Source organism: Ornithorhynchus anatinus, chromosome 3 (assembly GCF_004115215.2).
Source record: "Ornithorhynchus anatinus isolate Pmale09 chromosome 3, mOrnAna1.pri.v4, whole genome shotgun sequence".
Lineage (NCBI taxonomy): Eukaryota > Metazoa > Chordata > Mammalia > Monotremata > Ornithorhynchidae > Ornithorhynchus > Ornithorhynchus anatinus.
Window position 1 is genome coordinate 5,459,991 of NC_041730.1, and position 12,845 is coordinate 5,472,835.

The 12,845-nt window shown below is 52.1% G+C and overlaps 1 protein-coding gene across 1 annotated transcript in view; it reads left to right on the forward strand.

Annotated features, from left to right (window-relative positions):
- OVOL1 (ovo like transcriptional repressor 1) overlaps positions 1-11,701 on the forward strand; it is a 28,007-nt gene extending 16,306 nt beyond the window's left edge. The window contains exons 2-4 of the mRNA XM_001516285.5: positions 2,334-2,548; positions 7,437-7,626; positions 9,772-11,701. Of these exons, the coding sequence (XP_001516335.2) occupies positions 2,334-2,548; positions 7,437-7,626; positions 9,772-10,067 (701 nt within the window). The 3' untranslated portion in view covers positions 10,068-11,701. The remainder of the gene's footprint in view (positions 1-2,333; positions 2,549-7,436; positions 7,627-9,771) is intronic.
- Positions 11,702-12,845: the final 1,144 nt, after the last annotated feature.

The window sequence follows — 12,845 nt, forward strand, 5'->3', positions numbered from 1 at the left end:
GCCCCAAGGAACCCTTGGAGGCCCCACCCCCCGGGAAGGACTTGGGGGAGAGGGGTCCGCCGCAGCGCCGGCCGGGATCCGGCGGCGTTGGCAGGCGAGGCGGGGGTGGGTCCGGGGCCCCGGCCTAGCGTGAGCGGCAGCCTCGGGGAGTGGCAGCCTCGGCGCCTGCCAGGTATCGGTACTGCCGCCGCCGTGGGGGGGACCCACCCCTCGCCCTGCCACAGCAAGCGGTCCTCGGTGCGGGGGTGGCTTGCATAACCGCCGGGCAGGCCGCCCGGGAGACTGTTACTGCCGTTCCACCTGCCGCTTCCTCTCACCTCCGCCCCGCCCCACCCCCTCCCGGCCTGGCGGCTGGCGCCCGCCCGGAGCCCCAGACGCACCCCTCCACCCCCCTCCGCCCGCTGAGAAACCGGGGTGTGACGAGGCGGCGGCCGGCTCGGGGAGCGAGGCGATGGGAGGCAGCGGAGCCTAGTGGCCCGGGACTCCGGCAGACCGGGGTTCTCGTTCCGGCTCTGCCACTTGGGTGCCGGATGACCTTGGGCAGGTCACTTCACTGCTCTGGGCCTCGGTTCCCTCATCTGGAAAGTGGGGATGAAGACTGGGCGTCCCATGAGGGACAGGGACTGTGTCCAAACCGATTAGCTTGTGTCTACCCCAGCACTTAGAACAGTGCCTGGCACGTAGTAAGCACTTAAATACCATTTTAAAAAAAAGATGGCAGGAGGGGGCACTGGGGGTGACCTGGGTGGTGGTGGGTGATAGGGGTGGGGAGAAGCAGTATAGCCTAGTGGAAAGTGCACGGGCCTGAGAGGCAGAGGTCTTGGGTTCTAATCCCGGCTCCACCGCGTACCTGCTGCATGACCTTGGGCAACTCACTTCACTACTCTGAGAGCCTCAGTTGTGGCTCTCTTTATTGATTATTTATTGATTATTGATTGATTGATTGATTGATTGTCTCTATTTCCGAATTGTACTTTCCAAGCGCTTAGTACAATGCTCTGCACACACTAAGCGCTCGATAAATACGATTGAATGAATGAATATCCATCCTCCCCCCTATTCAGACGGTGAGCCCTACGTGGGACCTGTTGATCTTGTGTCTACCACAGCGCTTAGTACAGAGCTTGGCACATAGTAAGCGCCTAACATATTCCAGTTGTTATTTTTAGAGCCCTGACCAGTGGAAGCGCCCATTTCCCCACTGATCTCCCATCTGCCCTTGACCCAGGCTCCTCTTAGTCTCCCAGATGGTATTTTATGGTATTTGTTAAGCGCTTACTATGTGTGTACTGAAGCACTGGGGTCGAGACAAACTAATCAGGTCAGACACAGTCCTGGTCCCATATGGGGCTCACAGCCTTAATCCCCATTTTCCAGATGAGGGAACTGAGGCCCAGAGAAGTGAAGCGACTTGCCCAAGGTCACCCAGCAGACAGTGGCAGTAGTCATCCCCCCTCCACCTCCCCCAGGGTCCAGAGAGGAAGCAGGGGACCCCATTCACCCACCCAAGGCTGTCCGGGCCCATCAGAAATAGTGTGGCCTAGTGGATAGAGCCCAGTGGATAGAGCCCAGTCAGAAGGACCCACTTTCTAATCCCAGCATGGTGTGTGACCTTGGACCAGTCACTTCACTGGCCCTTAATTACCTCATCTGTTAAATGGGGATTAAAACTGTGAGCCTTCTATGATGCTCTGCACACAGTAAGCGCTCAATAAATACAATTGAATGAATGTGGCACAGGGACTGTTTCCTGTCTTGATTACCTTATATCTACCCCAGCACTTAGAACAGTGCTTGATGCATAGTAAGCACTTAATGAATACCAAAATCATTATTATTATTATCAGCGCCTCTCCGGAAGGATGGGGAGGACGGGCAGCTCGGCCTTGACCTCCCACCCCCCACCCAGCTGGACTCGCTCCGTTCCTGTGGGGCTAAGGCTGGGCCCTCTCCGTGTGGGGGCGGGCGGCTCACGCCAGGAATCTGGTGGGACCGGCCCAGGCCGGGCGGGAGGCGGGCCGGGAGGGGGCCGGGAGGCAGGAGGCGGCCCGACGGGCGGGGGGGCCGCTTTGGGTGGATAATTGGCGGTGCAGGCTCGGCCCTCCCAGTTCCGCTAAGACACAAATTACTCAATGGGCAGGTCCGAGGGCCGGGGCGCTCGGCTGGCGTCGCCCATAATTACCCCTAATGGGGGCGGGAAGCGTGCGGTGGCGCTGGGGGCGGCCCAGCTCGGCCTCCCGGCCTTTTCTCGGGGCTCGCCGATGCCCACTGGGACTTCCTGAAGTTTTGGGGCCTCCCCTGACCCTTGTCTTGTCCCCCTTCCGTCCCTGCAGTCAGCCTGGGCTTCTGTCCGCCGCCGCCCTGCAATGACTTGGAGCCGTCTGTGGCGGAACCCCCTCCGTGCCCTCTGGCCCTGGATATGAGCATGAGGGACCCCGGCTACGGAGCCGCCCCGGGGCCCTGCGTGGCCCGACTGCCCGCCGACGACCTGGGCCGCCTGCCGGACTCCCAGGCCAGGGAGCACAACTTCCTGCGCCCCAAGATGAAGGTAGCGAGGGCCGGCTTCCGGCCGGGGGGTTGGGGCGGGTGGGCAAGTGTGCCCGCCGAGGGCCGCGTTTCATTCTGCTCCTTCAAGAACGTGGCAGCTGTAGCAGAATGAGAGAAGCAGCGCGGCCTTGTGGAAAAAGCCCGGGCCTTGAATCCCGGTTCCGCCGCTTGTCTGCAGTGCGACCTCGGGCGGGTCACTTCACTTCTCTGGGCCTCATTTGCCTCGTGTGGAAAATGGGGATTCAAACCCTGTTTCCTTCTTAGACAACGAGCCCCACGTGGGATCTGATGAATTGTATCTAGAGAAGCAGCATGGCCTAGCGGATAGAGCCCGGGCCTGGGAGACAGAAGGTCATGAGTTCTAATCCCGGCTCTGCCACTCGTCTGCTGCGTGACCTTGGGCAAGTCACTTTACTTCTCTGTGCTTCAGTGACCTCGTCTATAAAATGGGGATGAAGACTGTGAGCCCCATGTGGGGCAGGAACTGTGTCCAACCCGATTTGCTGGTATCCACTCCAGCGCTTAGTACAGTGCCTGGCACCTAGTAAACACTTAACAAAGACCATAATTATTATGGTTATTATTACTCCAGTGCCTGGCACATAATAATAATAATAATAATAATAATGGTATTTGTGCCGACCACTGTCCTAAGCACTGGGGTAGGTACAGGGTAATCAGGTTGTCCCAATGGGGCTCCCAGTCTTCATCCCCATTTTACGGATGAGGGAACTGAGGCATAGAGAAGTTAAGTGACTTGCCCAAAGTCACCCAGCTGACAACCGGTGTAGCCAGGATTAGAACCCACAACCTCTGACTCCCAAGCCTGGGCCCTTTCCACTAAGCTACGCTTCACAAATACCACAGATATTCTTATTTAGGGGATTGGAAAGGGACAGGGCAACCTGCCTCTCTCCCTCTCAGAGAGGATGGAACTGATGGATGCTGAACCTTTAGTTTACACACTTGTCTTTTAAATTCAATTCACAAGTACCACAGGAGGAAATAAAACCCGCTCCCGAGGGTGAAACTTCGCAGCTCCTCTGGGCCGACCTGAGGGATCCCTCCACTCCATCGAAAGGTGCCGTATATCGAGCACCTGCCGAGGGCCAAGCACTGTACTAAGCGCTTGGGAGAGTTCATTACAGTAGAGTTATTCAACATGATCCCTGCCCTCCAGGAGCTTGCAGTTTAGTTGGGAGACCAACGTTAAAATCAGTGACAAGGGAAGCGGCAGAGTGTAATTAATCAGTGTAATTTGAGTGCTTACTGTGTAGTAAGCGCTTGGGAGAAGACACTTGGTTTACTCCCTTTATTCACCCCTTCCTCAGCCCCTTAGCACTCCTGTCAATATCTGTAATTTGTTTATTTTTATTAATGTCTGTCCCCCCCTTTAGAGTAATAGCTCACTGTGGGCCTGGAATGTGTCTACCAGCATTGTTATATTGTTCTCTTCTAAGCATTTAATACAGTGCTCTGCATACAGTGAGTGCTCAAGAAATACCATTGATTGATTGATTCCACCAGAGAAGCAGCATGGCTTAGTGGAAAGAGCCCGGGTCTGGGAGTCAGAGGTCATGGGTTCTAATCCCGTCTCCGCCACTCGTCTGCTGTGTGACCTTGGGCAAGTCAGTTAACTTCTGGCCCTCAATTCCCTAATCTGCAAAATGGAGATTAAGACTGAGCCCCATGTGGGGCAACCTGATGACCTTGTATCTACTCCAGTGCTTAGAACAGTGCTAGTAAGCGCTAAACAAATACCAACATTATTATTTCCGGAGTTCGTAGACATGTTCCCTGCCCACAAAGGGCTTACAGTTTAGAGGGGAGACAGACATTAAAATAATTTTGCGTATGGATATGGAATCAGGTATTGCCTTGGATCTCATGGTGTAGTGATTAGAGCCCGGGTCTGGATATCAGAAGGTCATGGGTTCTAATCCCAGCTCCACCACTTGTCTGCTCTGTGACCTTGTGCTCTGTACTTCTCTGGGCCTCAGTTCCCTCAGCTGTAAAATGGGGATTGAGACTGGGAGCCCCAGGTGGGACAGGGACTGTGCTCAACACGATTTGCTTGTATCCACCCCAGCTCCTAGTACAGTCCCTGGAACATAGTAAGCGCTTAAGAAATACCACAGTTATTATTATTAATATCATCTTTTTTTGGCGGGGAGGAAGAAGGGACCGGCTGCCCAATAGTTAGCTCCAACGGCAGCAAGCACTCTGCCTGCTGATTTCTAGAAGGTGGTAAACAACTACTGGATTGGTTGGTCTAGTATTTCTGGACAGGAATCATAATAATAATAATAATAGTAATAATAATGTTATTTGTTGGGTACTTACTATGTGTAAAGCCCTGTTTTAAGCACTGGGTAGATAGAATCAGGCTAATTAGGTTGGACACAGTCCCTGTCCCACGTGGGGCTCACAGTCTTCATCCCCATTTTACAGATGAGGCCTAGGGAAGTAAAGTGACTTGCCCAAGGTCACATAGCAGACACAAGTGGTGGAGCTGGGATTAGAACCCAGATCCTTCTGACTCCCAGGCCTGTGCTCTATCCATTAGGCCATGTTCCTTCCCTTAAGGAATCTGGCAGGGCTCTACGACGACCCCGTTGTGGGGAACGAATTAATTCTCCAACCTCCCAGGCCAAAAAGCTGTTTCGTTGGCTTCTAACAGCCAGGGGACTCTGACGGGCCCCTGATATTTTGGAGTCCAGGACTCTGTCAGGACAGTGTGTGTCTGTCTCTTCCTATATCCAAACCTTCACTCATTCAACCGTATTTATTGAGCGCTTACCGTGTGCAAAGCACTGTCCTAAGTGCTTGGGAGAGTATAATAGAACAATAAACAGACACATTCCCTGCCCACAACAAGCTGACAGTCACCCACACCCCTCCCCTTGCCAAGTTTCACCTTCACCCACAGCCTCGCCACCTACTCTCCACCAGCAGAGTAGTGCTGAGGATAAAGGTGGCTATTTTTCAGCATCCAGGGCTAATAGAGGGATTATCAGAACTGTGGGGCTTGCCGACTCGGTTCCCCGAGAACTCCGAGCTGTAAGGAGTGGCCCTGTAAAAGGGAGGAGGAGGAGGAGGAAACTGGGGTGTTGGCAGCAGAGAGAAGTCCTAGCAGAGGGAGAGGAAATGGGAAGAGGGGAAGGAAGAAGCGTTGTGGAGGTGTGCAAACCTAAAGGGATCTGAAGGGAGGGAATCCTTTTTCCCTAAAGGGAATAAATCTGGTGTCAACCAATCAGTGGCATTGATGTCCAACCTGATTAGCTTGTGTCTGCCCTAGCGTTTAATACAGTGCCTAACACGTAATAAGCACTGAACAAGTATTCTTGTTATTATTGTTATTTTCTGAACACTTCTATACAGAGCCTGTAAATAATAATAGTAATAATATTGGTATTTGTTAAGTGCCTACTGTGTGTCAGGCACCACTAGATACCACTTAATCCGGTCTGCACAGTCTCTGTCCCATATGGGGTTTACAGTCTGAAGTAGGAGGGAGAACAGGCATTGAATTCCCATTTTAATAATAATGACAATATTATCATTATATCTGTTAAGCACTTACTATGTGCCAAGCACTGTACTAAGGTCTGGGGTAGATTCGAGATTATCATTTCCCACATGAGACTGACAGTCTAGGTAGGAGGGAGAACAGGGATTGAATCCCCATTTTGTAGATGAGGAAACCGAGGTCTGGAGAAGTGAAGTGATTTGCCCAACGACACCCAGGAGGCCAGGGAGTAGAACCCAGCTCTGCCGACTCCGGGCCCCTGCTCTTTCCATTAAGCTACTCTGCCCTCAGAGTTAAGGGAGAGGTTGCCCTCTAATGCCCACGGTCCCATTTGGGGAATGGCCATTCATTCATTCATTCAGTCATATTTATTGAGCGCTTATTGTGTGCAAAGCATTGTACTAAATGCGTGGGAGAGTCCAATAATAGAATAATCAACAGACACATTCCCCGCCCACAATGATCTTACAGTCTAGATGGAGGCAGACATTACTGGAAACAAATAAGATTACAGATACGGATGTAAGAAGCATTGTGATTTAGAAGCAGCGTGGCTCAGTGGAAAGAGCACGGGCTTTGGAGTCAGGGCTCATGAGTTCGAATCCCAGCTCTGCCACTTGTCGGCTGTGTGACTGTGGGCAAGTCACTTCACTTCTCTGTGCCTCAGTTCCCTCATCTGTAAAATGGGGATTAAGACTGTGAGCCCCACGTGGGACAACCTGATTCCCCTGTGTCTACCCCAGCGCTTAGAACAGTGCTCGGCACATAGTAAGCGCTTAATAAATACCAACATTATTATTATTATTATTATTATTTAGTGGACGAAGCCCGGGCCTGGGAGTCAGAAGGACCTGGGTTCTAATCCTGGCTTCACTGCTGTGTGACCTTGGACAAGTCACTTCACTTCTGGGCTTCAACTACTGTGGGTTATTGGAAAGAGCCCGGGCTTGGGAGTCAGAGGTCATGGGATCTAATCCTGGCTCCGCCGCTTGCCTGCTATATGATTTTGGGCAAGTCACTTCATGTCTCTGGGCCTCAGTTCCCTCATCTGTAAAATGGGGATTAAAACTGAGCCCCACGTGGGACAACCTGATCACCTTGCATCCCCCCCAGCGCTTAGAAAAGTACTTTGCACATAGTAAGCACTTAATAAATACCACCATTATTACTATTCAGTTACCTCACCTGTAAAATGGGTTTAAGAGCGTGAGCCCCATGTGGGACAGGGACTGTGTCCAACTTGATGAACTTGTATCTACCCCAGCACTTAGAACCGTGCTTGGCACATAGTAAGCACTTAACGAGTACTAACCGTTAATTATTATAACCTCCGCCATGAACTTCTTCCTGTCCTCCATAGGTGACATTGGGTGACAGTCCCAGTGGGGACCTCTTCACTTGCCACATCTGCCAGAAGGGCTTCACCTATCAACGCATGCTAAACCGCCACATGAAGTGTCACAATGACGTCAAGAGGCACCTGTGCACCTATTGCGGCAAGGGTTTCAACGACACCTTTGACCTCAAGAGACACGTCCGCACACACACCGGTGAGGCCCAATCCCCTGATCCCTCCGGGTCAGGCCTCCCTGGCCCCAGCCTGCCGGCCCACCGCCCCGCTACTCCCAGCGGCCTGTGGCCAATCATTCCATCCGTCGGTTGTATTTATTGAGCACTTACGGTGTGCAGAGCACTGTATTAAGCCTGTGGGAGAACACAGTAGAACAATAAACAGACACATTCCCTGCCCACAACGAACCGACAGTCTAGAGGGGAAGGCAGACATTAAGAGAAATGAAAAGATTACACGTTCCCTGCCTACAACTAACTGATAGTTTAGAGGGGGGAACAGACTAATACAAAGAAAAAGATCACACATTCCTTGCCCACAATGAGCTTACAGACTAGAGGGGGAGACAGTAATAGAAATAAACAAATGATGGATAGGGATGTAAGTGCTGTGGGGCCAGTGAGGGGAAATGAATTAAGGGAGCAAGTCAGGGTGACGCAGAAGGGAGTGGAAGGAATTGAGGGCTTAGTCAGGGAGGGCCTCGTGGAGGAGATGTGCCTTCAATAAGGCTGTGAAGCAAGGGAGACTCGTTGTCTGTCAGATATAAAGAAGGAGGATGTTCCAGGCCAGGGGCAGGACGTGGACGAGAGGTTGTTGGTGAGAGAGATACGACCGACGTGTAGTGAGTAGGTTGGCTTTAGAGGAGTGAGGGCTGGCTTGTAAGAGAGTAGCAAAGTGAGGTAGGAGGGGGCAAGGTGTTTGAGGGGACGACGAATGGAAATTGTAATAATAATAATAACTGTGGTATTTGAGAAGCGCTTACTATAGGCTAAGCACCGTACTAAGCACTGGGGCAGATACGAGATAATCAATTCTGACCCAGTCCCTATCCCACACAGGGCTCGAGGTCCTAAGAGGGGAGTGAGAACAGGTAGTTTATCCCCCATTTATCAGATGAGAAAACTAAGGCCCAGAGAAGTCAGGTGGCACACCGGAGGCAGGTGGCAGGGCCGGGATCTCTTCACTAGGCTTCCTCTGGGGTGTCCTGAAGGAAACCCTGTATATAGAATAATAGTCGTAATAATAATAATGATATTTAGTAAATGCTTACTGTGTGCAGAGCACTATACTAAGTGCTGGGAGAGAATTAAGACATCGTCCCTGACCCTGGGGTGACTCATAACCTATGTACTTACATCATTCAATCAGTGGTATTTATTGAGCCCTTATCATGGGGCAGAGAACTGTACTAAGTGCTTATAGTCAAGAGATGAGCTTACAGTCTAGAGGGATGACAGATCACTGGACTAAGCGCTGCGGGGAATCCAGTATGACAGAGTCGGTAGACAGGTTCCCTGCCCACAGTGAGCTTACAGTCTAGAAAGGGAGACAGACATTAGTAGAAATACATAAGTTGTGGATATGGACATAAGTGCTGTGGGGCTATGAAGTGAGGGTGAATAAGGGCGAGGCAACGTGGCCTAGTGAATGGAGCCTGGGCCTGGGTGTCAGAAGGATCTGGATTCTAATCCTGGATCCACCAATTATCTGCTGTGTGACCTTGGGCAAGGCACTTCACTTCTCTGGGCCTCTGTTCCCCCATCTGTAAAATGGGGATTAAGACCATGAGCCCCCTGAGGGACAGGGACTGTGTCCAACCTGATTATCTTGTATCTACCACAGCGCTTAGTACAGTACCTGCAATATAGTAAGGTCATAATAAATAACCTAAAATATCCACGAGCAAGGGTAATGCAGAACAGAATGGGAGAAGAGGAAACTAGGGCCCAGTCGGAGAACCCCTCTTTTTGTCCTTGTAGAGTCAGTCATATTTAGTGAGCGCTTACTGTGTGCAGAGCATTGTACGCTTGAGAGAGTACAATATAATAACAGACCCATTCCCTGCCCACAACCAGCTCACATAGTGGAAAGAGTACGGTCAGAAGGTCGTGGGTTCTCATCCTGGCTCTGCCCCTTGTCTGCTGCGTGACCTTGGGCAAGTCACTTCACTTCTCTAGGCTTCAGTTCCCTCATCTGTAAAATGGGGGTCGAGACTGAGCCCCACGGGGGACTGTGTCCATCCCGAGTCGCTTGTCTCCAGGGCCGGCAAAGAGTAAGCGATTAAGAAATACCACAATATTCTTCTCGGCTCTGACCCTTCCTTGCTTGTATCCCTTCTCGGCAGGCGTGCGCCCCTACAAGTGCAGCCTGTGCGACAAAGCCTTCACGCAGCGCTGCTCGCTGGAGTCCCACCTGAAGAAGATCCACGGGGTCCAGCAGCAGTACGCCTACAAGGAGCGGCGGGCCAAGCTTTACGTCTGCGAGGAGTGCGGCTGCACCTCCGACAGCCAGGAGGGCCACGTCCTGCACCTCAAGGAGCGGCACCCCGACAGCCCGCTGCTGCGCAAGACCTCCAAGAAGGTGGCCGTGGCCCTGCAGAACACCGTCACCACCCTGCTCCAGAGCAACCACCACCTCTGAGCCCCCGGGCCCACCGGGGGAGGTCGGTGGAGGGGCCTCTCCTCCCCGGCCCCGATGGCGAGTCCACCCCCTGGGCCTCCTCTCCTGCCGCCCGGACGCCATCTTGTCCGAACCCAGAGGGGGAGCCGGGTTGGGCGAGGAGGAGCCACGGACTTGTGCCCCGGGCAACGCCGTGTGCCCCCTTTCTCTCCCCACCCTCCTCCCCCACCTCTAATTCGAAGGGTCGAACCGAATCATTCAGGACGGGCCCAGTACCGGAAGCCGCCGGTAGCAAGGGAGGGGATTTGAAGGGAAGGACGATTTCGAAAGCGACGCCGGACGTGGCGGCCCTGGCGTCTGCCCACTTCTGTTTCGGCCCTCCGGACTGGGCCCGGCAAAAGGCCCCGCCTCAGAGCGGCCATGTCGCCCGGCCCCAACGGCGACTCGCCCTGAGGTGATCTTCCTTTTAATCAATCTACCGGAAGGTGCCGAAGAGGTTTTTCCTTTATAAAGATGACACATGTACAGATATTAATATATATTTTTGGTGCTGAGAAGAGATTTTTTTTTTGACGAGGAGGGAGTCTTTGGCCCTCCCTTCCCGGTATGACTCTGTTTATCCTGGCCATTTCAGACCTCCTCCACGTCCGAGGTAGACCTGCCGGCTGCCTGGCTACCTTCTCTCAAGGCCCACGTCGTGGGTGTCCCTGATATTCACCCTCGCCCTCTCCTCTCTTCTCTCTCCCGTCTGACAAAACGGGAATTTGGTGCTGCCGCCTCTCCCTCCCCCTCAGCGTGACAAGCCGTTGCTCTTCCCCCGTTTTCCTCTGAATCAAATCCTTCACGTCCAGAAGTGGTTCTTTTCGAAAACAACCGACCGGTGGCACTCACCGATTGACCAGCTGGGCCCAGGGGAGGGCTGAATCCGGGGCTGGGTCTCTCAGTGGAAGACCCAAGAAACCAGTGGAAACCTTAAAGGGGAGAAAGGAAAAGAAAGGAAGGTTGCCGGTTCCTTTATTTGATCCCGTTCACCCCCTCCCTGGATATTTCTCAGCTGCGGACTGGAGGCTTGAGGGAATCAGGCTCCTTCTAGGCACCTGAGAGGTTAGTACAGTCCTCAGCATTCAGTAAATTCCAGCGATGGACGGGTCGCCGGTTGTTGGATGATGTGGGAAGGAACAGGGTGTATCCTTGCCATCCTCGTTTGTTGCCAGTGGTGTTTGCACCCTCTCACAGTCAAAGGGATCAGTGCACCCCGAAGATATCCCTTATATATAGTAATCCGAGTAGGAGGGACAGTGACCCTCTGGAGGGAGTTTGGGTGAAGGAAGGAGAGAGTATGGGAGAGGGTGACTTCTCACTTGCCTCCCCTCTTTCTCTGTCTAGTGTGTGTAGAGTGAATTTTGAAGGTTAATTTCCTGTGCTCCACCTTCTCCTCACCCCCGACCCCTCCACGCAGGTCTACGGGGCTGTTGGGTCCTGTACGATATGTAGTGTAAAATAATATTACCTGGAGGATCTGGTCTCGTTTACATACCCATAACACTGGATTAGTTGGTTCAGGTCACAGGAACTGGAAGATTGTGCGTTGTATGTGTATTTTATTTTGTAACTTTGTTTTTTTTTTCCAAGCTATTAAAAATCGAAGAACTTCACTTCTCTGCCTTAGAGATCTTTTTGGACTTACTGTTTCCCTCGGGGGGTCAAATTGGAACAGTCATTCAGTCGTGCCCTGATTCCACAGCCCTGCCCATGATTCTCGGCCCCGGAAGGTTTTTTCTAATAATAATAATGACTGTGGTATTTGTTAAAAGTTTACTGTGTGCTAAGCGCTGGGGTAAATCCTAGATGAGACCTGGTCACTGCCCCTCATGGGGCTCACAGTCCAAGTGGTTGAGCCTTATTGAAATCACATCTCCTCCAAGAGGCCTTCCTCGCTCCCACCTTTGTCACCGCTGTACTTGGATCTCTACCCTTTAAGTACTTTGATCTTCACCCCAACCTCAGTCCCGCTGCACTTTTTTTCTTACAGTATTTTGTTAAGTGCTCACTTACGTTTCAAGCTCTTTTCCAAGTGCTGGGATAGATATCTGATCCCCATTTTACAGTCGAGGAAACCGAGGCTCAGAGAAGTGAAGCGACTCACCCAAGGTCACACAGCAGGGAAGAGGCAGAGCCGGGATTAGAACCCAGGGCCTCGACTCCTAGGTCTGGGCTCTTTCCACTAGGCCACTATGCCGCACTGGTTCCCAGTGTAGAAGAGGTAGAAGCGTTAGCGATTGAGAAGTAGCATGGCTTAGTGGGTAGAGCCCAGGCCTGGGAATCAGAAGAACCTGGGTTCTAACTCCGGTTTCACTTGTCTGCTGTGTGATCTTGGGCAAGTCACTTAACTCCTCCGTGCCTCAGTTCCATCGTTTGTAAAATGGGGTTTAAGACTATGTCTCCTTTAGGATATGGACTGTGTCCAACCTGATAATAATAATAATTACTATTTTGGTACTTGTTAAAAGTGCTTACTATGTGCCAAGCACTGTTCTAAGCGCTGGGGTAGGTATAAGGTAATCAGGTTGGACGCAGTCCCTGTCCTACATGGGGCTCCCACTCTTAATCCCCATTTTACAGATGAGGTAACTGAGTCCCAGAGAAATGAAGTGACTTGCCCAAGTTTACACAACACACATGTAGCGGAGCCAGGATTAGAACCCAGGTCCTTCTGACTCCCAGGCCTGGGCTCTATCCACTAAGCCATGCAGCTTGTATTCATTCATTCATTCAACCGTATTTACTGAACACTTATTG